The sequence below is a fragment of the Triturus cristatus genome, chromosome 10, assembly GCF_964204655.1.
Source record: "Triturus cristatus chromosome 10, aTriCri1.1, whole genome shotgun sequence".
NCBI classification, from domain to species: Eukaryota; Metazoa; Chordata; class Amphibia; order Caudata; family Salamandridae; genus Triturus; species Triturus cristatus.
The window spans coordinates 1,089,729,311-1,089,752,651 of NC_140593.1; the positions used below are offsets into that span (position 1 = coordinate 1,089,729,311).

At 55.3% G+C, this 23,341-nt stretch overlaps 1 protein-coding gene across 4 annotated transcripts in view; it reads left to right on the forward strand.

Annotated features, from left to right (window-relative positions):
• The window catches only part of KCTD5 (potassium channel tetramerization domain containing 5), a 370,201-nt gene that overhangs the window by 99,365 nt on the left and 247,495 nt on the right, over positions 1-23,341 (forward strand). For all 4 annotated transcript variants that reach the window (XM_085629273.1, XM_085629275.1, XM_085629272.1 and 1 more), the window contains exon 3: positions 18,084-18,175. In XM_085629273.1, the coding sequence (XP_085485399.1) occupies positions 18,084-18,175 (92 nt within the window). The remainder of the gene's footprint in view (positions 1-18,083; positions 18,176-23,341) is intronic.

Genomic DNA, 23,341 nt, shown 5'->3' on the forward strand with positions numbered 1-23,341 from the left:
TCCCGCCACGGGGGATCCGGTGCCCCAGCACCTTCTGCATCGCCACCATCCGGCGTGCCTTTCTCTTCACCCTTCGACCAGAGGCCCCCTTTTTGCAGTCTGCCTTTCCTGCTTTGCTGCTGCTGTTGTCTCCCTTGTCACAGGAGGCCCGCTGGCTGGACTCCTGGGGACGCAATGTGTTTGCCTCGACCAGTGCGGCTCTGCGGGCCCTTAACACACTGTTTTGGCTAGGGCCACTTCTTGCTTTTGGTACTCTAGAGTCCCTTATGTCTGCTGCTTCTCAGGAGGGTGCCTGTGTGGATTTGAGGGAACTAGCGGTGTTTATCCTTCGCTCCGCTCTGGACATCTCGTAGGTGCTGGGTCGTGCCATAGCTTCTTCGGTTGCCCTTAGTCACCATGCCTGGCTTCGTGACAGTGTTCACGGAGAAAGTTCGAGAATGGCTGGTGGACCTCCCCTTCGATGGTGCTCTTTTGTTCCATGCCCCTGCGGACTCAGCCATCCAGAGGTTCTTGGCGGGGCTTCGCCCACCACCACCGCTCTGTCACATGTACGAGTTACATTGTTACCGAAGGTAAGTATCTGGTAGAGACTATTCTAGCTACAGATTCCTTCACGGCCCGCTCTTCCTCCCCGTTCTGCGAGGGCTTGTGATTTGGTCTTTTGCACTCGCTTCCCTGTGGGTGGCTGTGTCTTCTAGGAGTACATTCTTTACCTCTTTCTGTCAGGCTGTCCCTTTTTTCTCCCCGTTGTCACATGGGAGGATAGGTTTGTTGGTACTTCTGGCGCTTTGCGATCCTTCTGGCGCTTTGCGATCCTTCAGGTTGGTCTTTTGGCTGTGCCTCTGCCCTTGTTCCTGATGGGGGTTGTCACACTCTGTGATGGGGGTGTCATGGAGTTTTGTCATTCCCTGTGTCCCGACTGGTTCCCCTTCCTTGCCTTTGGTTGGGGTTGTAGTCCTGTTGCAAGTTATCGTGACATTTTGCATATGTCCCGGGTCTCTGGGGGGTGCTGTCTTGTTACTGGTAGGGTTTCTGCTCTGTTCTTACTTTCCATGCTTTTGGGTACTGCAGTGCAGTGTGCTGCTGTTTATGGTGTTTCTCACCATTCCTTTTTCTGCTCTTTCGCACACTGTTCCTGTACTCTCACAGTTTTGTGTGCTGGCTCCACGTTGTGGCGCAGAAAAGTTCTCTAAAGAAAACTGACTTAGGTGCCCCGAGGTGGGACTTATGTGACCTCGTTGACTACGCGGACGATGCCTGGGCATAGTCTTGTGAGGTCGTCCCCGCGGCGTGCGGGGATGCTGGGCAAAAAAGTTTTCCGGATCCAGTCTCAAGCCTGGGGATAATTCTACGTGAAGGAATCTGCGGCTAGAATCTGCTCTGCCAGATACATCATTACTGAAGGTAAATAACTCGCACTTCACCACGAGTGCTTTTAAGAACCCACCCCTCCTTTCTTCCGAAGGTGGTGCCTGACTTTCATGTCAAAGTATTTCACTATCTTCTTTCTTTCCCAATCCATCTACACTAGCTGAAAGGGCTCTCCATTCCATAGACCTTAAGAGTTCTGAAATTCTACTTAGATAAGTCTCAGACCATTAGGAAGTCTGATCAGTTGTTTTTAAACTATGGTTCCATTAGAACAGGTTTCCCGCCTCTCAACTTTCCATTTCAAGATGGATAGTGTCTTTTCTGTACAAAGTATCGATGGCTGCGATCTGCTAAGCAGCCACTTGGAAATCGGTACATACTTTGACGAGAAACTATTGTCTCTACTCTGACTCCAGAGCAGATACTCAAGTAGGCCAAGCCTCCTTAAGGAATCTAATTCAATGCTAAAGTCATTTGAATTGATTCTTTGTTACTGTTATTTATGGTATTCATTTGCCTGCAGGATGAGGAGATGGGCTTGCTACTTGATTTAAGTGCTTATGACTATTGATGAGGATCCCCTGAAAGAGGAGGATAAGTTACTTACCTGTAATCCTAGTACTCTTCCAGGGGTATCCTCATCAAAGTCCTAAGCAACCCTCCTACCTCCTCGGGCAAATGATTCACAAATATGTCCTCTTTGTGCCCTGACCTCCGGGTCTCAGTAAAGAACTGACCGAACGGTCACCCCTGAGGCTTAATAGGAAGCCAGGGATCATGGCTGCCTTAAAGGCACGGTTCCGGTTTTGAGGTTCTACATTTACTTTCAGTTTCTATGCTGTTGTAGTTCCAATGCAGCCTATGGGCTAACAATGCCTGCCTGTTTTTTTGCAGGTCTACTTTTCTGCTGTCCATTAAAACACAGTTTGTGTCTTTTGGTCTTCCTGGTTTGTTTGCATATGTGCAAAGACAAGGTCTCACAGCATTGCATAGCCTATTATGTGTTCGTTTTTCTGAGAGGCTGTATTGGTTGTTTTAAAAATGATAGGTGTGTGTGGGTGTGTGGGTATATGTGTGTGGGTATATGTGTGTGTGTGGGTATATGTGTGTGTGTGTGGGGGTATGTGTGTGGGTATATGTGTGTGTGTGGGTGGGTATATGTGTGTGTGTGGGTATGTGTGTGTGGGTATATATATGTGTGTGTGTGGGTATATGTGTGTGTGGGTGTGTGTGTGTGTATATATGTGTGTGTGTGTGTATATATTGATATGCTTTTAAATGCTATTTTCTCAGGAAATACTGAACAGATTTACACCAGACCTGCAAAAGGCACTTCCTTGACCTGTAGACTACCTCTCTGCCAAATTTCAAGTAACTCTGTTCAGCCGTTCGGGCTGTAGCTGTGTCTAAAGGTCCTATGGAAAAATGCATGGGAAAAATGCGTTTTGGGACCCCCCTTTTTTCTTGTCCCCCACTTGACGAATCACCCCGAGACTTTCAGGGTAGGAGCAGAGCGTAGCGCCCCATTAGTTTTGAAAATTTCGCGAGGATTCTTCGACCGGCGCCAAAGTTATTCAAAATAGAATGTTGCGGTTTCCTATGGAAACGTGTGTGTGTGTGTGTGTGTGTGTGTGTGTCAGATTAGCCCACTGGTAGACGCTGGCGCTCACAATCTCGGGGTGGTTCGTTTCTTAGCCGGCAGAGCCACGCCGGTGAATCTGAGCAGATTATCACTGTATAGTGAAAATAAAGAGCGCACTCTCGATTGTAGAATAGCTGGCGGTTTATTTGATAGTTGCCATGCCCCTGGATAGATAGAGATGTATATATAATTTCTGGGCTCCGCACGGGTGTGAATATTTAATTGCTTATGACTTTGAGGATATCCATGGAAGAGGACTAGGATTATGGGTAAGTAATTTATCCTTATCTACGTTTACCTCTGCCTACCTTTGGGGTTCCACTGGACTCTGTGCACACTAACTTACTTTGGTATAGTATAAACAGAGCCAGCTTCCTACATTGATGGATCAGCGGTGGGATGTACAACTTTGCATTTGTTGAACCTACTTGGTCAACGCCTGATTACACAACAGAACTCTTTAGTTGTCTTTAGAATTCTTATTTTTGTAATTGACAATTTTTTCCAAATTACTGAGTCTTGTTAGGGCCTTGGTCAAGTCCCTTTCGAATTTTTATAGAAATAAAAACTCACTATAGTTAGGGGTATAATAGGGTTAGAAACTTGTTGTAGAATGTCTCTGAGAAAGTGGCTCTGTACATACAGTTCCCAAATAGGTACAGTGTGTACAGAGTCCACAGAGGCTAAAGTTAGATACAACCTTACTCTCTAAAGTGGTAGCTTGGTCGAGCAGTAAGGCAGTATCGGAGGACAGTGTAAAGCATTTGTTGTACACAGTCAGCAAATGGTCTCACACACTCAAGAACTGAACTCTAGGCCAATGGTTTATATAAAAAAATGTTTGTTTTATTTTAGAACCAACAATAGGTATTAAAATATACTTTCTCAGAATGAGTTGCTTTAGGTAAATACATTTGCAATATGCAATTGACTTTTGTAAATACTGGTTACAGGTTGTTGCAATAGGCAACACAATTTCAAACACAATACATTGAGATCATAGGAAGTTTTAAGTTATTTTGCAATAGATTACTTTCAGGATTACTTTTGTAACTCCAGGACTGGTTCCTAGATTTAGTCCTGGGACAGTTCTTAGAAACAAGTGATAAAAGTCAACTTAGTTACTGTTGTGATTTTTAGGCAATATTTTGCTATTTTAAGTTGACAGAAGAAATTTCATAGAAAAACAGTCAATGATTCCCTATGGGAGAAAATTCAAGTTGCAGGTATAGTATGTTCTTGTTACTTTTGTAATCCAGTACTGGGCTCCTAGACTCAGTACTGGGACCTCTATCTAAAACAGCTAAGTAATTACGTTTTCACAGTTGGTACGATTTTTAAAGAATATTTGTAGTTTGCAAAAATCGACACTTAAAAGAAATTTCACAGAAAGTCAATGATTTCCTATGGAAGAAAATTGGGTTAATGGTAAATACGGTTGTGAATATTTTTCAGGGTCCGTGCTGGGTACCAAGATCCAGCACTGGGATCTCTCCTAATAACAGGTGAGTATTCATTTTTTTTCGTTACTCTGATTTTAGGTGAATATTTTACGTTTTGGAAACTCCACACTTAGAAGAAATTTCAGAAGAAACCAGTCAATGTTACCCTATGGAGGAAAATTGGGTTATCGGCTTTTGGGTAAGTACTCGACTGGCAGAGTTAAGGTTCTGGGCACAGACTCGGGGGGGTCTCCCAGGGTCAGGTAGGTACAGTTGTTACACCCTCAGCGGCACAGGGGCAGCCGGGTGCAGAGTGAGTTAGGCCCAATGTTCTCCTATGGGAGGCAGGGGGGGGGCCTTTGTTGGTGGCTGCTGACTAGTAGGCCATGCGGCTGTGGGAGCTGGGCTCCTGGTCACTTGCTCAGGGCAAATGGGGAAGTTGATAGGTGCAGAGGTTACACTGCCAGGGCCACTTGGGCGGCTGGGTGCAGGGTGCTTTTGAGCCTTCGGGCGCTCGATGGATTTCAATGGGAAAGCTCCTGGTTGAACAAAGGCTGCAACGAGAGGTAAGTGGGGTAGTTGGAGGATAGGTAGGTACCCAGGAGTTGGGCACAGGGGGCTGCAGGGGTGCATTTTGGTGCCGGGAAAACTTACCCTTGGTTGATCGCGGTGGGGGGGGGGGGGGTGTCTACCTGGTTCTGAGGCTGCATGCGTAGTCAGGAGCATCAAGGTGAGTCCTTGGGTGCCGGATTCGGGATCAGTCGCCGGGGGGACGTCCTCGGGGTCTTTGTTCACTCCGGCACAGACCAGGCTTGGCCGGTGCAGAATGTGCAGGGTTCGCGGTTCCGGGCTGATGCCAGGGGTTAGAAGCTGGTTTTGAGCAGAGCCTCTGCTCATGGGAGTCCCAGGTGCTTAGAGCCAAGAGGTAGCCAGGTCCTCCGGAGTTTGTGAGGTTGCTGGCCACAAGGGGTGCCGGGATGTAGCAGGAGCAGGTTAGAGGGTCGACAGGCCGGTAGGGCTGGGGCCAAAGCAGTTGGTGTTTTCCTCTTCTTAGCAGCTGCACGGCAGGTCTTCTTCCTTCTTGCTCTTAGTTTTTCGGAATCAGGTTTCTGAGGAAGGAAGGTTCAGGGTGCCCCTAAATACTAGATTTAGGGGCATTACAGTTAGGTAAAGGGCAGTGACCAATGGGTATCCTGCCACTCTTGTGGGAGGGGGGGGGGCAGTAGCCTAGTCCTGATTGGGCAGGGCCTCCCATCTTCAAGTTTGCGAGTGCCCGCAGATGTGCTTCACCTCTCCTCTGCCACCTGAGGGGTGGGGTTGGCAGGCTGGCACATCTCCTTAACTTATTTGGGGTTTCCGGCCAGTCTTCCTGCCAGAGTGGGGGTGAAAACCGGTGGGGGCCAGTTTGCTGGGTACAGCAAGTGGCCTGGGGAAGCTCAGAGGCGGCATACCTTTGAAGATTCCCCCCTCCATCCTGGGGGAGGAGACCTAGCACCTCGCCCAGGATGTGCATTGTTGCAGGCCCAGGAGAGCGGGGGCTCTCCTACCCAGGGGTCCAGCAACATGTCTGCTGTGTGGCAGCTGACCAGCTGTGGATTGTAGGTTAGGTTTCAGGGGGCATCTCTAAGATGCCATCTGGCGTTTTGTACATTAAATCCTACATTGGCATCAGTGCGAGTTTAATGTGCTGAGAAGTTTGATACTAAACTTCTCAGTCTTCAGTGAAGACCTCTCAGATGGGGAAGAGGATGGAGGGGGGGGTGAGGATAACTTCCAACCCCCCTTACTTCCTAGGGAGAACAGGTGGAGGCGCGGGGGGGGGGCGGCGAGGGCTCACGACCCAAAACAAATTCTGCATGGCCTTCGTAGACTACTCCATTTAAGACACTAGGTGGATGGGTGACTGGAAATAATGTGCATAATTTCAATGGGCTTCACAATCTTTTTATGAATGAACATATTTTGAGTAATTGCATTAACATCTGGTAGACCTAGGTCTAATTTCTCACCAAGAATTGTGAAAGAATGCAGACAACTGGGTCAAGTCTATGGTAACAAATTGCCACTGGGATGGACCAAAAAAAGGGATAACCAAACCTCCCCAGGGGAAAGGGGGGGTGGGGGGGGAGTGAGAATCCCAAAGACAAAAAGACAGTCTTCTAAAGGGCCCCAAAAATTGCTCAGGGGGGTGGGGTACCAAAACTCTACCCAGGCTAATGGTAGTTACAAAGGGAAGAACTGTGATCCCCAGAAGACCTGGTGTTTCAACTGTAAGAAGTTGGAACACTTAACTGGAGATGCTACTTGTCCTAACAAGATCCCTAGTCCTCCTCCAGTTAGTACTGGTGTAGCCAATCTCCATATGGGATCAACTGTGCCCAGAGCAAATCGGGATTCACACTAAAGCAGTTCTAGTCACTGAGTGAAGTTGAGTTTGCCACTTTAACTGTGTGGCCTTCCAACTTGAGAAGTATTTACAATACCCCTGGATACATGGGACTAGGATAGAATCCCTGAGGGATACAGGCGCCAGTGTCCCTGTGGTGAGACACACTTGTTTCCCCAGAGCAATACCTGACAGGAAAATCCTATCTAGTCACCAACACTGACAGTGTTACTACTAACCATACCATGGCTATGGTAACTTTAGCCTGTGGTGTTTACTGTCCTGAAACAGGTAATTGTCTCTCCAAAACTTCCAGCTGCCTGTCTGCTTGGAAACAACCTGGAGACCTCCGCTTGGGCTGATGTAGAATTGAAAACCCATGCAGCAAAGCTGGACATCCCTGAGATTGTGTCAAGACTAGAGCACAGAGTGTGAAACAAATGTTGAAGCCTGAAAGAGTGGCCCGACCTTGCAAGAGAAGCTAAGAAGACTGCAAAACCAACTTCTGAACAGCAAGAGATTCAGGACCGCTCTCCTCAGGGAGAGGACTTAAGGAACTTGACCCGTACCAGTTTGACCTCTTAGGTCCAAGGGGACCCACTAGGGAACAGCTGTGCCTTGGACAGCAGACCTGTCCAACTCTTGAATGCCTGAGGCAGCAAGCTGTTGCACAGGAAAATGGAGATGTCAGTGTCACCTGTTAAGCCATTGGACAAAACCGGTGCATATCCAAAGGCCCCCTTAATTCCACTACCAGTGGTCGGTGTTCTCTTTTTGAAATGGTAGGTGTAAACACTGTTACCCCAAAGCAATTCCTCTTAGGACTACTATAGCTCCTGCAGTAGCCAAGGCCCTCATTGGTGTATTCACCAGGGTAGGGTTTCCTTAGGACGCAGTGTCAGAGGATCAAACTTCATGTCTGCATACCTCAAACACATGTGGAAGGAGTGTGGAGTGCGGTACAAGTTTACTACACCCTATCGCCCACAAACCAATGGTCCTGTTGAAAGGTTCAACAAGACATTAAAGGGCATGATCATGGGGCTCCCTGAAACTCAAAAGGAGATGGGATGCCCTCTTACTATGCTTGCTTTTTGCCTACAGGGAGGTGTCTCCGAAGAATAACCCCTGCCCCCCTCCATTGAACTTCTGTTTGGCTGTTCTGTTAGGGTACCACTCTGCCTTGTAAAAAGGGGGTTGGGAGAAGCCAGTCCAAGAACCCAAACAGGATATTGTGGGCGCTCTGTCTCGCGCTCTGTCTCGCGCTCTGTCTCGCGCTCTGTCTCGCGCTCTGTCTCGCGCTCTGTCTCGCGCTCTGTCTCGCGCTCTGTCTCGCGCTCTGTCTCGCGCTCTGTCTCGCGCTCTGTCTCGCGCTCTGTCTCGCGCTCTGTCTCGCGCTCTGTCTCGCGCTCTGTCTCGCGCTCTGTCTCGCGCTCTGTCTCGCGCTCTGTCTCGCGCTCTGTCTCGCGCTCTGTCTCGCGCTCTGTCTCGCGCTCTGTCTCGCGCTCTGTCTCGCGCTCTGTCTCGCGCTCTGTCTCGCGCTCTGTCTCGCGCTCTGTCTCGCGCTCTGTCTCGCGCTCTGTCTCGCGCTCTGTCTCGCGCTCTGTCTCGCGCTCTGTCTCGCGCTCTGTCTCGCGCTCTGTCTCGCGCTCTGTCTCGCGCTCTGTCTCGCGCTCTGTCTCGCGCTCTGTCTCGCGCTCTGTCTCGCGCTCTGTCTCGCGCTCTGTCTCGCGCTCTGTCTCGCGCTCTGTCTCGCGCTCTGTCTCGCGCTCTGTCTCGCGCTCTGTCTCGCGCTCTGTCTCGCGCTCTGTCTCGCGCTCTGTCTCGCGCTCTGTCTCGCGCTCTGTCTCGCGCTCTGTCTCGCGCTCTGTCTCGCGCTCTGTCTCGCGCTCTGTCTCGCGCTCTGTCTCGCGCTCTGTCTCGCGCTCTGTCTCGCGCTCTGTCTCGCGCTCTGTCTCGCGCTCTGTCTCGCGCTCTGTCTCGCGCTCTGTCTCGCGCTCTGTCTCGCGCTCTGTCTCGCGCTCTGTCTCGCGCTCTGTCTCGCGCTCTGTCTCGCGCTCTGTCTCGCGCTCTGTCTCGCGCTCTGTCTCGCGCTCTGTCTCGCGCTCTGTCTCGCGCTCTGTCTCGCGCTCTGTCTCGCGCTCTGTCTCGCGCTCTGTCTCGCGCTCTGTCTCGCGCTCTGTCTCGCGCTCTGTCTCGCGCTCTGTCTCGCGCTCTGTCTCGCGCTCTGTCTCGCGCTCTGTCTCGCGCTCTGTCTCGCGCTCTGTCTCGCGCTCTGTCTCGCGCTCTGTCTCGCGCTCTGTCTCGCGCTCTGTCTCGCGCTCTGTCTCGCGCTCTGTCTCGCGCTCTGTCTCGCGCTCTGTCTCGCGCTCTGTCTCGCGCTCTGTCTCGCGCTCTGTCTCGCGCTCTGTCTCGCGCTCTGTCTCGCGCTCTGTCTCGCGCTCTGTCTCGCGCTCTGTCTCGCGCTCTGTCTCGCGCTCTGTCTCGCGCTCTGTCTCGCGCTCTGTCTCGCGCTCTGTCTCGCGCTCTGTCTCGCGCTCTGTCTCGCGCTCTGTCTCGCGCTCTGTCTCGCGCTCTGTCTCGCGCTCTGTCTCGCGCTCTGTCTCGCGCTCTGTCTCGCGCTCTGTCTCGCGCTCTGTCTCGCGCTCTGTCTCGCGCTCTGTCTCGCGCTCTGTCTCGCGCTCTGTCTCGCGCTCTGTCTCGCGCTCTGTCTCGCGCTCTGTCTCGCGCTCTGTCTCGCGCTCTGTCTCGCGCTCTGTCTCGCGCTCTGTCTCGCGCTCTGTCTCGCGCTCTGTCTCGCGCTCTGTCTCGCGCTCTGTCTCGCGCTCTGTCTCGCGCTCTGTCTCGCGCTCTGTCTCGCGCTCTGTCTCGCGCTCTGTCTCGCGCTCTGTCTCGCGCTCTGTCTCGCGCTCTGTCTCGCGCTCTGTCTCGCGCTCTGTCTCGCGCTCTGTCTCGCGCTCTGTCTCGCGCTCTGTCTCGCGCTCTGTCTCGCGCTCTGTCTCGCGCTCTGTCTCGCGCTCTGTCTCGCGCTCTGTCTCGCGCTCTGTCTCGCGCTCTGTCTCGCGCTCTGTCTCGCGCTCTGTCTCGCGCTCTGTCTCGCGCTCTGTCTCGCGCTCTGTCTCGCGCTCTGTCTCGCGCTCTGTCTCGCGCTCTGTCTCGCGCTCTGTCTCGCGCTCTGTCTCGCGCTCTGTCTCGCGCTCTGTCTCGCGCTCTGTCTCGCGCTCTGTCTCGCGCTCTGTCTCGCGCTCTGTCTCGCGCTCTGTCTCGCGCTCTGTCTCGCGCTCTGTCTCGCGCTCTGTCTCGCGCTCTGTCTCGCGCTCTGTCTCGCGCTCTGTCTCGCGCTCTGTCTCGCGCTCTGTCTCGCGCTCTGTCTCGCGCTCTGTCTCGCGCTCTGTCTCGCGCTCTGTCTCGCGCTCTGTCTCGCGCTCTGTCTCGCGCTCTGTCTCGCGCTCTGTCTCGCGCTCTGTCTCGCGCTCTGTCTCGCGCTCTGTCTCGCGCTCTGTCTCGCGCTCTGTCTCGCGCTCTGTCTCGCGCTCTGTCTCGCGCTCTGTCTCGCGCTCTGTCTCGCGCTCTGTCTCGCGCTCTGTCTCGCGCTCTGTCTCGCGCTCTGTCTCGCGCTCTGTCTCGCGCTCTGTCTCGCGCTCTGTCTCGCGCTCTGTCTCGCGCTCTGTCTCGCGCTCTGTCTCGCGCTCTGTCTCGCGCTCTGTCTCGCGCTCTGTCTCGCGCTCTGTCTCGCGCTCTGTCTCGCGCTCTGTCTCGCGCTCTGTCTCGCGCTCTGTCTCGCGCTCTGTCTCGCGCTCTGTCTCGCGCTCTGTCTCGCGCTCTGTCTCGCGCTCTGTCTCGCGCTCTGTCTCGCGCTCTGTCTCGCGCTCTGTCTCGCGCTCTGTCTCGCGCTCTGTCTCGCGCTCTGTCTCGCGCTCTGTCTCGCGCTCTGTCTCGCGCTCTGTCTCGCGCTCTGTCTCGCGCTCTGTCTCGCGCTCTGTCTCGCGCTCTGTCTCGCGCTCTGTCTCGCGCTCTGTCTCGCGCTCTGTCTCGCGCTCTGTCTCGCGCTCTGTCTCGCGCTCTGTCTCGCGCTCTGTCTCGCGCTCTGTCTCGCGCTCTGTCTCGCGCTCTGTCTCGCGCTCTGTCTCGCGCTCTGTCTCGCGCTCTGTCTCGCGCTCTGTCTCGCGCTCTGTCTCGCGCTCTGTCTCGCGCTCTGTCTCGCGCTCTGTCTCGCGCTCTGTCTCGCGCTCTGTCTCGCGCTCTGTCTCGCGCTCTGTCTCGCGCTCTGTCTCGCGCTCTGTCTCGCGCTCTGTCTCGCGCTCTGTCTCGCGCTCTGTCTCGCGCTCTGTCTCGCGCTCTGTCTCGCGCTCTGTCTCGCGCTCTGTCTCGCGCTCTGTCTCGCGCTCTGTCTCGCGCTCTGTCTCGCGCTCTGTCTCGCGCTCTGTCTCGCGCTCTGTCTCGCGCTCTGTCTCGCGCTCTGTCTCGCGCTCTGTCTCGCGCTCTGTCTCGCGCTCTGTCTCGCGCTCTGTCTCGCGCTCTGTCTCGCGCTCTGTCTCGCGCTCTGTCTCGCGCTCTGTCTCGCGCTCTGTCTCGCGCTCTGTCTCGCGCTCTGTCTCGCGCTCTGTCTCGCGCTCTGTCTCGCGCTCTGTCTCGCGCTCTGTCTCGCGCTCTGTCTCGCGCTCTGTCTCGCGCTCTGTCTCGCGCTCTGTCTCGCGCTCTGTCTCGCGCTCTGTCTCGCGCTCTGTCTCGCGCTCTGTCTCGCGCTCTGTCTCGCGCTCTGTCTCGCGCTCTGTCTCGCGCTCTGTCTCGCGCTCTGTCTCGCGCTCTGTCTCGCGCTCTGTCTCGCGCTCTGTCTCGCGCTCTGTCTCGCGCTCTGTCTCGCGCTCTGTCTCGCGCTCTGTCTCGCGCTCTGTCTCGCGCTCTGTCTCGCGCTCTGTCTCGCGCTCTGTCTCGCGCTCTGTCTCGCGCTCTGTCTCGCGCTCTGTCTCGCGCTCTGTCTCGCGCTCTGTCTCGCGCTCTGTCTCGCGCTCTGTCTCGCGCTCTGTCTCGCGCTCTGTCTCGCGCTCTGTCTCGCGCTCTGTCTCGCGCTCTGTCTCGCGCTCTGTCTCGCGCTCTGTCTCGCGCTCTGTCTCGCGCTCTGTCTCGCGCTCTGTCTCGCGCTCTGTCTCGCGCTCTGTCTCGCGCTCTGTCTCGCGCTCTGTCTCGCGCTCTGTCTCGCGCTCTGTCTCGCGCTCTGTCTCGCGCTCTGTCTCGCGCTCTGTCTCGCGCTCTGTCTCGCGCTCTGTCTCGCGCTCTGTCTCGCGCTCTGTCTCGCGCTCTGTCTCGCGCTCTGTCTCGCGCTCTGTCTCGCGCTCTGTCTCGCGCTCTGTCTCGCGCTCTGTCTCGCGCTCTGTCTCGCGCTCTGTCTCGCGCTCTGTCTCGCGCTCTGTCTCGCGCTCTGTCTCGCGCTCTGTCTCGCGCTCTGTCTCGCGCTCTGTCTCGCGCTCTGTCTCGCGCTCTGTCTCGCGCTCTGTCTCGCGCTCTGTCTCGCGCTCTGTCTCGCGCTCTGTCTCGCGCTCTGTCTCGCGCTCTGTCTCGCGCTCTGTCTCGCGCTCTGTCTCGCGCTCTGTCTCGCGCTCTGTCTCGCGCTCTGTCTCGCGCTCTGTCTCGCGCTCTGTCTCGCGCTCTGTCTCGCGCTCTGTCTCGCGCTCTGTCTCGCGCTCTGTCTCGCGCTCTGTCTCGCGCTCTGTCTCGCGCTCTGTCTCGCGCTCTGTCTCGCGCTCTGTCTCGCGCTCTGTCTCGCGCTCTGTCTCGCGCTCTGTCTCGCGCTCTGTCTCGCGCTCTGTCTCGCGCTCTGTCTCGCGCTCTGTCTCGCGCTCTGTCTCGCGCTCTGTCTCGCGCTCTGTCTCGCGCTCTGTCTCGCGCTCTGTCTCGCGCTCTGTCTCGCGCTCTGTCTCGCGCTCTGTCTCGCGCTCTGTCTCGCGCTCTGTCTCGCGCTCTGTCTCGCGCTCTGTCTCGCGCTCTGTCTCGCGCTCTGTCTCGCGCTCTGTCTCGCGCTCTGTCTCGCGCTCTGTCTCGCGCTCTGTCTCGCGCTCTGTCTCGCGCTCTGTCTCGCGCTCTGTCTCGCGCTCTGTCTCGCGCTCTGTCTCGCGCTCTGTCTCGCGCTCTGTCTCGCGCTCTGTCTCGCGCTCTGTCTCGCGCTCTGTCTCGCGCTCTGTCTCGCGCTCTGTCTCGCGCTCTGTCTCGCGCTCTGTCTCGCGCTCTGTCTCGCGCTCTGTCTCGCGCTCTGTCTCGCGCTCTGTCTCGCGCTCTGTCTCGCGCTCTGTCTCGCGCTCTGTCTCGCGCTCTGTCTCGCGCTCTGTCTCGCGCTCTGTCTCGCGCTCTGTCTCGCGCTCTGTCTCGCGCTCTGTCTCGCGCTCTGTCTCGCGCTCTGTCTCGCGCTCTGTCTCGCGCTCTGTCTCGCGCTCTGTCTCGCGCTCTGTCTCGCGCTCTGTCTCGCGCTCTGTCTCGCGCTCTGTCTCGCGCTCTGTCTCGCGCTCTGTCTCGCGCTCTGTCTCGCGCTCTGTCTCGCGCTCTGTCTCGCGCTCTGTCTCGCGCTCTGTCTCGCGCTCTGTCTCGCGCTCTGTCTCGCGCTCTGTCTCGCGCTCTGTCTCGCGCTCTGTCTCGCGCTCTGTCTCGCGCTCTGTCTCGCGCTCTGTCTCGCGCTCTGTCTCGCGCTCTGTCTCGCGCTCTGTCTCGCGCTCTGTCTCGCGCTCTGTCTCGCGCTCTGTCTCGCGCTCTGTCTCGCGCTCTGTCTCGCGCTCTGTCTCGCGCTCTGTCTCGCGCTCTGTCTCGCGCTCTGTCTCGCGCTCTGTCTCGCGCTCTGTCTCGCGCTCTGTCTCGCGCTCTGTCTCGCGCTCTGTCTCGCGCTCTGTCTCGCGCTCTGTCTCGCGCTCTGTCTCGCGCTCTGTCTCGCGCTCTGTCTCGCGCTCTGTCTCGCGCTCTGTCTCGCGCTCTGTCTCGCGCTCTGTCTCGCGCTCTGTCTCGCGCTCTGTCTCGCGCTCTGTCTCGCGCTCTGTCTCGCGCTCTGTCTCGCGCTCTGTCTCGCGCTCTGTCTCGCGCTCTGTCTCGCGCTCTGTCTCGCGCTCTGTCTCGCGCTCTGTCTCGCGCTCTGTCTCGCGCTCTGTCTCGCGCTCTGTCTCGCGCTCTGTCTCGCGCTCTGTCTCGCGCTCTGTCTCGCGCTCTGTCTCGCGCTCTGTCTCGCGCTCTGTCTCGCGCTCTGTCTCGCGCTCTGTCTCGCGCTCTGTCTCGCGCTCTGTCTCGCGCTCTGTCTCGCGCTCTGTCTCGCGCTCTGTCTCGCGCTCTGTCTCGCGCTCTGTCTCGCGCTCTGTCTCGCGCTCTGTCTCGCGCTCTGTCTCGCGCTCTGTCTCGCGCTCTGTCTCGCGCTCTGTCTCGCGCTCTGTCTCGCGCTCTGTCTCGCGCTCTGTCTCGCGCTCTGTCTCGCGCTCTGTCTCGCGCTCTGTCTCGCGCTCTGTCTCGCGCTCTGTCTCGCGCTCTGTCTCGCGCTCTGTCTCGCGCTCTGTCTCGCGCTCTGTCTCGCGCTCTGTCTCGCGCTCTGTCTCGCGCTCTGTCTCGCGCTCTGTCTCGCGCTCTGTCTCGCGCTCTGTCTCGCGCTCTGTCTCGCGCTCTGTCTCGCGCTCTGTCTCGCGCTCTGTCTCGCGCTCTGTCTCGCGCTCTGTCTCGCGCTCTGTCTCGCGCTCTGTCTCGCGCTCTGTCTCGCGCTCTGTCTCGCGCTCTGTCTCGCGCTCTGTCTCGCGCTCTGTCTCGCGCTCTGTCTCGCGCTCTGTCTCGCGCTCTGTCTCGCGCTCTGTCTCGCGCTCTGTCTCGCGCTCTGTCTCGCGCTCTGTCTCGCGCTCTGTCTCGCGCTCTGTCTCGCGCTCTGTCTCGCGCTCTGTCTCGCGCTCTGTCTCGCGCTCTGTCTCGCGCTCTGTCTCGCGCTCTGTCTCGCGCTCTGTCTCGCGCTCTGTCTCGCGCTCTGTCTCGCGCTCTGTCTCGCGCTCTGTCTCGCGCTCTGTCTCGCGCTCTGTCTCGCGCTCTGTCTCGCGCTCTGTCTCGCGCTCTGTCTCGCGCTCTGTCTCGCGCTCTGTCTCGCGCTCTGTCTCGCGCTCTGTCTCGCGCTCTGTCTCGCGCTCTGTCTCGCGCTCTGTCTCGCGCTCTGTCTCGCGCTCTGTCTCGCGCTCTGTCTCGCGCTCTGTCTCGCGCTCTGTCTCGCGCTCTGTCTCGCGCTCTGTCTCGCGCTCTGTCTCGCGCTCTGTCTCGCGCTCTGTCTCGCGCTCTGTCTCGCGCTCTGTCTCGCGCTCTGTCTCGCGCTCTGTCTCGCGCTCTGTCTCGCGCTCTGTCTCGCGCTCTGTCTCGCGCTCTGTCTCGCGCTCTGTCTCGCGCTCTGTCTCGCGCTCTGTCTCGCGCTCTGTCTCGCGCTCTGTCTCGCGCTCTGTCTCGCGCTCTGTCTCGCGCTCTGTCTCGCGCTCTGTCTCGCGCTCTGTCTCGCGCTCTGTCTCGCGCTCTGTCTCGCGCTCTGTCTCGCGCTCTGTCTCGCGCTCTGTCTCGCGCTCTGTCTCGCGCTCTGTCTCGCGCTCTGTCTCGCGCTCTGTCTCGCGCTCTGTCTCGCGCTCTGTCTCGCGCTCTGTCTCGCGCTCTGTCTCGCGCTCTGTCTCGCGCTCTGTCTCGCGCTCTGTCTCGCGCTCTGTCTCGCGCTCTGTCTCGCGCTCTGTCTCGCGCTCTGTCTCGCGCTCTGTCTCGCGCTCTGTCTCGCGCTCTGTCTCGCGCTCTGTCTCGCGCTCTGTCTCGCGCTCTGTCTCGCGCTCTGTCTCGCGCTCTGTCTCGCGCTCTGTCTCGCGCTCTGTCTCGCGCTCTGTCTCGCGCTCTGTCTCGCGCTCTGTCTCGCGCTCTGTCTCGCGCTCTGTCTCGCGCTCTGTCTCGCGCTCTGTCTCGCGCTCTGTCTCGCGCTCTGTCTCGCGCTCTGTCTCGCGCTCTGTCTCGCGCTCTGTCTCGCGCTCTGTCTCGCGCTCTGTCTCGCGCTCTGTCTCGCGCTCTGTCTCGCGCTCTGTCTCGCGCTCTGTCTCGCGCTCTGTCTCGCGCTCTGTCTCGCGCTCTGTCTCGCGCTCTGTCTCGCGCTCTGTCTCGCGCTCTGTCTCGCGCTCTGTCTCGCGCTCTGTCTCGCGCTCTGTCTCGCGCTCTGTCTCGCGCTCTGTCTCGCGCTCTGTCTCGCGCTCTGTCTCGCGCTCTGTCTCGCGCTCTGTCTCGCGCTCTGTCTCGCGCTCTGTCTCGCGCTCTGTCTCGCGCTCTGTCTCGCGCTCTGTCTCGCGCTCTGTCTCGCGCTCTGTCTCGCGCTCTGTCTCGCGCTCTGTCTCGCGCTCTGTCTCGCGCTCTGTCTCGCGCTCTGTCTCGCGCTCTGTCTCGCGCTCTGTCTCGCGCTCTGTCTCGCGCTCTGTCTCGCGCTCTGTCTCGCGCTCTGTCTCGCGCTCTGTCTCGCGCTCTGTCTCGCGCTCTGTCTCGCGCTCTGTCTCGCGCTCTGTCTCGCGCTCTGTCTCGCGCTCTGTCTCGCGCTCTGTCTCGCGCTCTGTCTCGCGCTCTGTCTCGCGCTCTGTCTCGCGCTCTGTCTCGCGCTCTGTCTCGCGCTCTGTCTCGCGCTCTGTCTCGCGCTCTGTCTCGCGCTCTGTCTCGCGCTCTGTCTCGCGCTCTGTCTCGCGCTCTGTCTCGCGCTCTGTCTCGCGCTCTGTCTCGCGCTCTGTCTCGCGCTCTGTCTCGCGCTCTGTCTCGCGCTCTGTCTCGCGCTCTGTCTCGCGCTCTGTCTCGCGCTCTGTCTCGCGCTCTGTCTCGCGCTCTGTCTCGCGCTCTGTCTCGCGCTCTGTCTCGCGCTCTGTCTCGCGCTCTGTCTCGCGCTCTGTCTCGCGCTCTGTCTCGCGCTCTGTCTCGCGCTCTGTCTCGCGCTCTGTCTCGCGCTCTGTCTCGCGCTCTGTCTCGCGCTCTGTCTCGCGCTCTGTCTCGCGCTCTGTCTCGCGCTCTGTCTCGCGCTCTGTCTCGCGCTCTGTCTCGCGCTCTGTCTCGCGCTCTGTCTCGCGCTCTGTCTCGCGCTCTGTCTCGCGCTCTGTCTCGCGCTCTGTCTCGCGCTCTGTCTCGCGCTCTGTCTCGCGCTCTGTCTCGCGCTCTGTCTCGCGCTCTGTCTCGCGCTCTGTCTCGCGCTCTGTCTCGCGCTCTGTCTCGCGCTCTGTCTCGCGCTCTGTCTCGCGCTCTGTCTCGCGCTCTGTCTCGCGCTCTGTCTCGCGCTCTGTCTCGCGCTCTGTCTCGCGCTCTGTCTCGCGCTCTGTCTCGCGCTCTGTCTCGCGCTCTGTCTCGCGCTCTGTCTCGCGCTCTGTCTCGCGCTCTGTCTCGCGCTCTGTCTCGCGCTCTGTCTCGCGCTCTGTCTCGCGCTCTGTCTCGCGCTCTGTCTCGCGCTCTGTCTCGCGCTCTGTCTCGCGCTCTGTCTCGCGCTCTGTCTCGCGCTCTGTCTCGCGCTCTGTCTCGCGCTCTGTCTCGCGCTCTGTCTCGCGCTCTGTCTCGCGCTCTGTCTCGCGCTCTGTCTCGCGCTCTGTCTCGCGCTCTGTCTCGCGCTCTGTCTCGCGCTCTGTCTCGCGCTCTGTCTCGCGCCCTGTCTCGCGCCCTGTCTCGCGCCCTGTCTCGCGCCCTGTCTCTTCCACTGAAGGGTGGCATAGTAGGGGGCTACCCACCCCAGGGAAGGGACCCATTGGTCCCAACCTTTTTGCCTACCTGTAATGTCCCTAAGACTAGTATTTAGGGGCACCCCTGAACCTTGCAGTGACTTAGGCACTGGCTACTTCAGTCTTACTCTTCACCTGATAAACTGGCCTTTTCAGTTTGTCATTAAATGGTATTCATGATTAATTAAAAAATGTATAATTAAACTGAGGCCATTGATACAAGCTGTAAAAGTGAAAAAACTGTTTTATTTACAAGAGTGTTAATTTGAAGTTTGTTTTTCTTGCTGTTTCAGCTGTGGTTCATCATTGCATTATATGGCAAACGTGCATGTTCTGTGCAAATTTTGAACAGTTCTAAAATACTTTAAAGTAACATACTTCTATAGATCTTTTTCTGCGTGAGAATGCTGTGCACTAAATTTTCAACCATTTGGGAAGGAGGTACGAGAAGGGAAAAATTGTGCAGTAATCGTGGAGGGTAATTTGTATTGTTCCAAATAGTTGAATCCAACTAATAATGATATTGTCTTCTTACTTTTCTCCAGGGGTGCTGGAAGAAGCTGAATTTTATAATATCACATCATTAATAAAATTGGTGAAGGACCGGATAAGAGAGAGAGATTGCAAAACGTCACAGGTTAGAATCGGTTTTGCTCACATGTTGCATTTTTATTCATAGACTTAACTGTTCTTAGTGTGTTGGTCGTGCTACGTTAAATACTTTGTGTAAATTCTGTATAGGGTTTTGTCAGTCTAATTCAGCAAGTGTTGGTGTTTGACCCATCGATTTCTGCATACTGTCATCACTGATTTTTATTTTTGGAAGTGGTGTTTCTACATTTTGCTTTTGCTACTCCTTTTCTTGTGCATCAGTTATTAGTTGGAATTCAAATGTAAAGTCAGTGGGGTGACTTTTTTGTAATATAGCTTGATCTGACTGATAAATTGAGCTACATACCCAATGTTCAACTTTAGGCACTTGTTTCTAGACAAAATACTTTTCGTGATTATTTTTTTTTTTTGGGAGTAAGGCCAGCAATGCACATATGTGCACTTGTTTTATTTAACTATCATGGGTGCACTTTCAGGTGGTTGTAGGAAATGTTGCCTTGATCATGTTGAGAAAAATAAGCATACATTGATATTCACCTGCTTACAGCTTCTTCACCTCAGCTAAACAGGCCCAAAGTACCCCACGAGGCACATCCTAAATTAACAGATGAGGGCAATTTTACACAATCGTTTGACCATAATATGAACAGTGACTGTTTTTTTTCTTTTTCTCTTTGAGAGAGATGTATATTCATATTCGATGCATATGAGCTGCAGATTACACACTTTTGCATAGATCGCCATCTGGTGTTGGGTCCGGCTGTTTGCATTTGTATTTGTCCTGGAAAGTCTTTGGAAGTCACGAGGTATGTGACTCCTCCTTAGGATCATAGTGCGCATGGGCATCGGATCCATCCTCAGATTGTTTTTCCCGTCATCGAGTTCGGATGTGTTTCTCGCGCTCCAGTCGGAACCATTACCGATTCCAGTTTCAACGCGCAATCCTTCACCCTTTCGACGGTATTGTCTCGGTCGCGAACCCTAATCTGTGCGTATCTCTACCAAGCTTACATTCCGGTCGTCGAAGAAGGCCTTCGGGCCGAACCGAGCCTTGGCATCTAGCTCATGGAAAGGACGCCAATTAAGAAGTGTCCTCGATCTGGGTCGAAGTTTCCCCACACCGACCTGCATGAGGTGTGTAACCTCTGCCTCTCTCCCGAGCACGAGGCCAGAGACTGTCCCGCTTGTGCCTCCTTCCGCTCGAAGAAGACCATCTGGGATTGACTAGCTCAAAGGACCATGGCTCGCTCGATCCCCGACGACATCTTCCACGAGGGTGTCGATGAGCCAGAAGAACGGGTCGAAGAAGAGCTCAGCGCCTCAGAAGCCAGTTTATTCAGACGTCGAAGAACTGACTCCAGCTCAACAGGTCGTAAGTACTGAAGTCGACCCCGACCCACTCCCCACAACAAAGGCTTCGGTCACACCTTCGCCTTCGGACTCAGGTGCACACGGACACACTGCTTCCTATGCCCTGCCCTCGGGCCCGGCAAAGAAGCCTGCTAAGCCTTCCGGTGACTCTGGCTCTAGTCTGCCTGCTACCGGTGCCCGGACCCAATCATCGGCACCGAAAAAGAAGCCGTACCCACCCTCGGGGTCGAATGCGGCTTCCACCCCGAAACCTTCGGGACCGAAGACTCCAACTAGTGACTCCCCAGCACCGAAAAAACACTCTGAACCGACGAAGAAGCCACTCCCCAAAACTTCGGACTCGTGCTCTTCGGAGCCAAAAAAGGCATCGACGCCGAAAAAATGCAGACTGACAAATCGCATAGCTCCAAGCCCAAAACAGCACCGCAGCCAGCTCCGAAAAAGCCCTCTGCCGACACCGAACACCCAAACTTTAAAGACCCAAAAAACGGTCAATTGACTGTTCCAGAAAGAGACCACTGAGCATGCCGGCACCAGCTCAACCACCTAAAGAGGGATATAGCCACATCCCCCTCATAGGCTACCTTCTCCACCACCACCGCCACCACCACCACCTTCTCCACCTCCCCGACCTCAGTCTCCTACACCATCCCCTCCACAAGTAGATGACGACACATATGATGACACAGGGGACGGTGACAACATACCACTAGATGACCCCAGTCCTCCAAGCTCCCCTGACCCCTGGGATGACCATAATACGCCTGATGTCCCTAATGTCCCACAAGAGGACATCTACCCCTCTAGACCTCCCCCACCAGAAGATACCATGGGGTTTAATTGGCTAATACACAAGATGATTTTTTTAATGGACACTTTCGACACCACCCAAAGGTGGTCCACATCCACTTTACCCGTGCTCAAAGGGGTGATTAAACACGCTACAGAAGTATTTAAAGACCCTGTCAGAACTAGAATCATCAATCCTAGAATTGAGGAGAAATACAAAGCTGCCCCTACAGACCCAGCTTACATCAGGGGCCATGTTCCATTAGCCTCCATGGTCATCTCAAATGCTAAGAAACGGGCTAATTTGCAGTCAACAGGTGATGCAGCTTCGCCTGACAGTCTAAACTCCTGGACTCCTCTGGCAAAAGAACAGCATCCCAGGCAGCTAATATTTGGCGTATCGCAAATACTCAAGCCCTGTTAGCCAGATACAATAGGGCTCACTACGATGAGTTAGAGTCCCACACTTCCCCGACAAATACAAACAAGGCCAACGACCTAATAAAAGAGGGTAAACTTATCTCCTGTTTTACATTTCACCTATCCCACACATCACTGTCACCTACCCTAGTTACTATAAGGCCCCTCACACGCACTACACCCATCGGCATTGGAAAAAATATCTCCGCAAAGAAGGCCCCGTTCGGGCGCCTGATCGGGTATTGCACCGCCGACCCGATAAGGAGCTAGACCCGATGAAGCAAGACACCCACTTGTTGGGTGTGTGAGGGTCTCTTTTCCATAAGGAGTGATTCCCTCTCCTGCCTGCCCCTTTACATACACCTTGGCACCTCCTGTTTACTGTTTACTTACCACTACCTGCCACATCGTAGGAACTGCATACCAATTCTGGTACACTCTCTTTTGGGTACGTATGCTGGACCTTAATAATTAATATTTATTATTTAAAAGCCCACTATTCCCCTACTTGATTAAGAAGGAAGATGAAAAAGGACAGATACAGCCAAATCAATGGGAGCCTTGCAATCGCAAGCTCCCGACGTTCTTTTCGTTGCTCATCCTACAGGGGCAACTCCAGGGGATACTCATCTGATACCCCATCCACCTTCACAAAAGGTTACCACAGAGGAGGATACCGAGGCAACAATAACAAAGGCAGAGGCAAAACTAACACCTGCTCTGCCTCCACCCCTGCCCAATGACTTCCCTCTGCTTCCCCCGGACCATTCCACTCCTGTCGGGGGAAGACTACAGCAGTTCCTTCCTGTCTGGACCAACATCACCACAGACAGGTGGGTGTGACAAATAGTGCAATCAGGTTACTGTCTCGAACTCACCTCTACCCCCCCCCCAAACATTCCACCCAAACAGCATCCAATGTCAGCAGACCATTTGTCACTCCTCAAACAAGGTGTTTTCCTTACTACAAAAAAGTGCAATAGAACTAGTTCCCCCTGCACCAACAAAACAAGGGAGTTTACTCCCTGTATTTTCTCATACCAAAGAAGGATGGCTGTCTGAGACCTATTCTAGACCTTAGGCCACTAAACAGCTACATACAATCAGAACATTTCCACATGGTCCCACTCAAGCAAGTCCTCCCCCTACTTTCACAGGGCGACTTCCTGGCCACCCTAGATCTCAAAGACACCTATTTCGATATTCCCATACACGCTGCTCACAGAAAATATCTTGTTTGTAGTAGATGGGCAGCACTATCAATTCAAAGTACTCCCTTTCGGAGTCACAACAGCCCCAAGGGTATTCACCAAGTGCCTAGCAGTAGTCGCAACCAATCTAAGACAACACATTCACGTCTTCTCATACCTCGACGACTGGCTCATAAAAGCCAACTCTTACAACCAGTGTGTTCATCACACTCGCGCGACTATCCAATTACTCCACAACCTGGGGTTCACAGTAAACCACACCAAGTCTCATCTGAAACCATCTCGCATACAACAATACCTCGGTGCCACAATAATCGCCTCAAAAGCGTTAGCCTATCCCAGTCCACCAAGGATAGCAAGCATTCTCGCTCTCCTACCCAAATTTCAGCCGCACCGCTCTCTCCCAGCTCGAGTGTTCATGCAGCTCATGGGGATGATGGCCTCTTGCATTTTCATAGTGCCTCACGCAAGACTCCAGATGCTTCCCATACAAGAGAGCTTAGCACGACAATGGAACCAGGCTCAAGGTCAGCTAACAGATCTGGTGTTGGTAGACGGTCGCACTCCCGCTCTCTGCAGTGGTGGAACACCAAAAACTTTTCTAAAGGGTGACCGTTCCTATAGCCAGTTCATCAGATTGTCATGACAACGGACGCATCGCTCTCCGGCTGGGGAGCTCACCTATTACATCACACCATACAAGGCAAGTGGACACCTCAACAAAAGTTATTCCACATCAATTACCTGGAATTACTGGCCATAGTCCAAGCATTAAAAGCATTCCAAAAACAGATATCGGGCATGGCTGTCTTAGTCTGCACAGACAACATGACAGCCATGTACTTCATCCAAAAACAAGGCGGGACACAATCTCTGCAGTTCTCCCAGCTAGCACAAAACATATGGAGGTGCGCTATACCTCAAAATATATTTCTCTTAGCCCAACACGTCCCAGGAGTCAAACACCATAGCAGATCTGTTAAGTCGTCAAACACCAGATTCACGAGTGGGAACTCCATCCTCAAGTTCTCCAACCATACTTTCAGATATGGGGGCAACCACAGATAGACCCTTTCGCCACCCACAAACGCCAAATGCCCAAGCTTTGCCGCCAGATACCAACACCCATTGTCCAAAGGCAATGCGATATGGATGAACTGGTCAGGCAGATTTGAGTACGCTTTTCCGCCTCTCCCACTCATACCACTGGTGGTGCGCAAACTACAGCAACACTCACTGACTCTAATTCTAGTTGCTCCAACTTGGGCCAGACAACCGTGGTACACCACATTGTTGGAACTGTCAATAGTCCAGCACCAAAGATTACACCTCTCCCCACGCCTCTTAACCCAGAACCGTGAAGAGATCAGACACCCAGACCAGCTGAACCTTGCGATCTG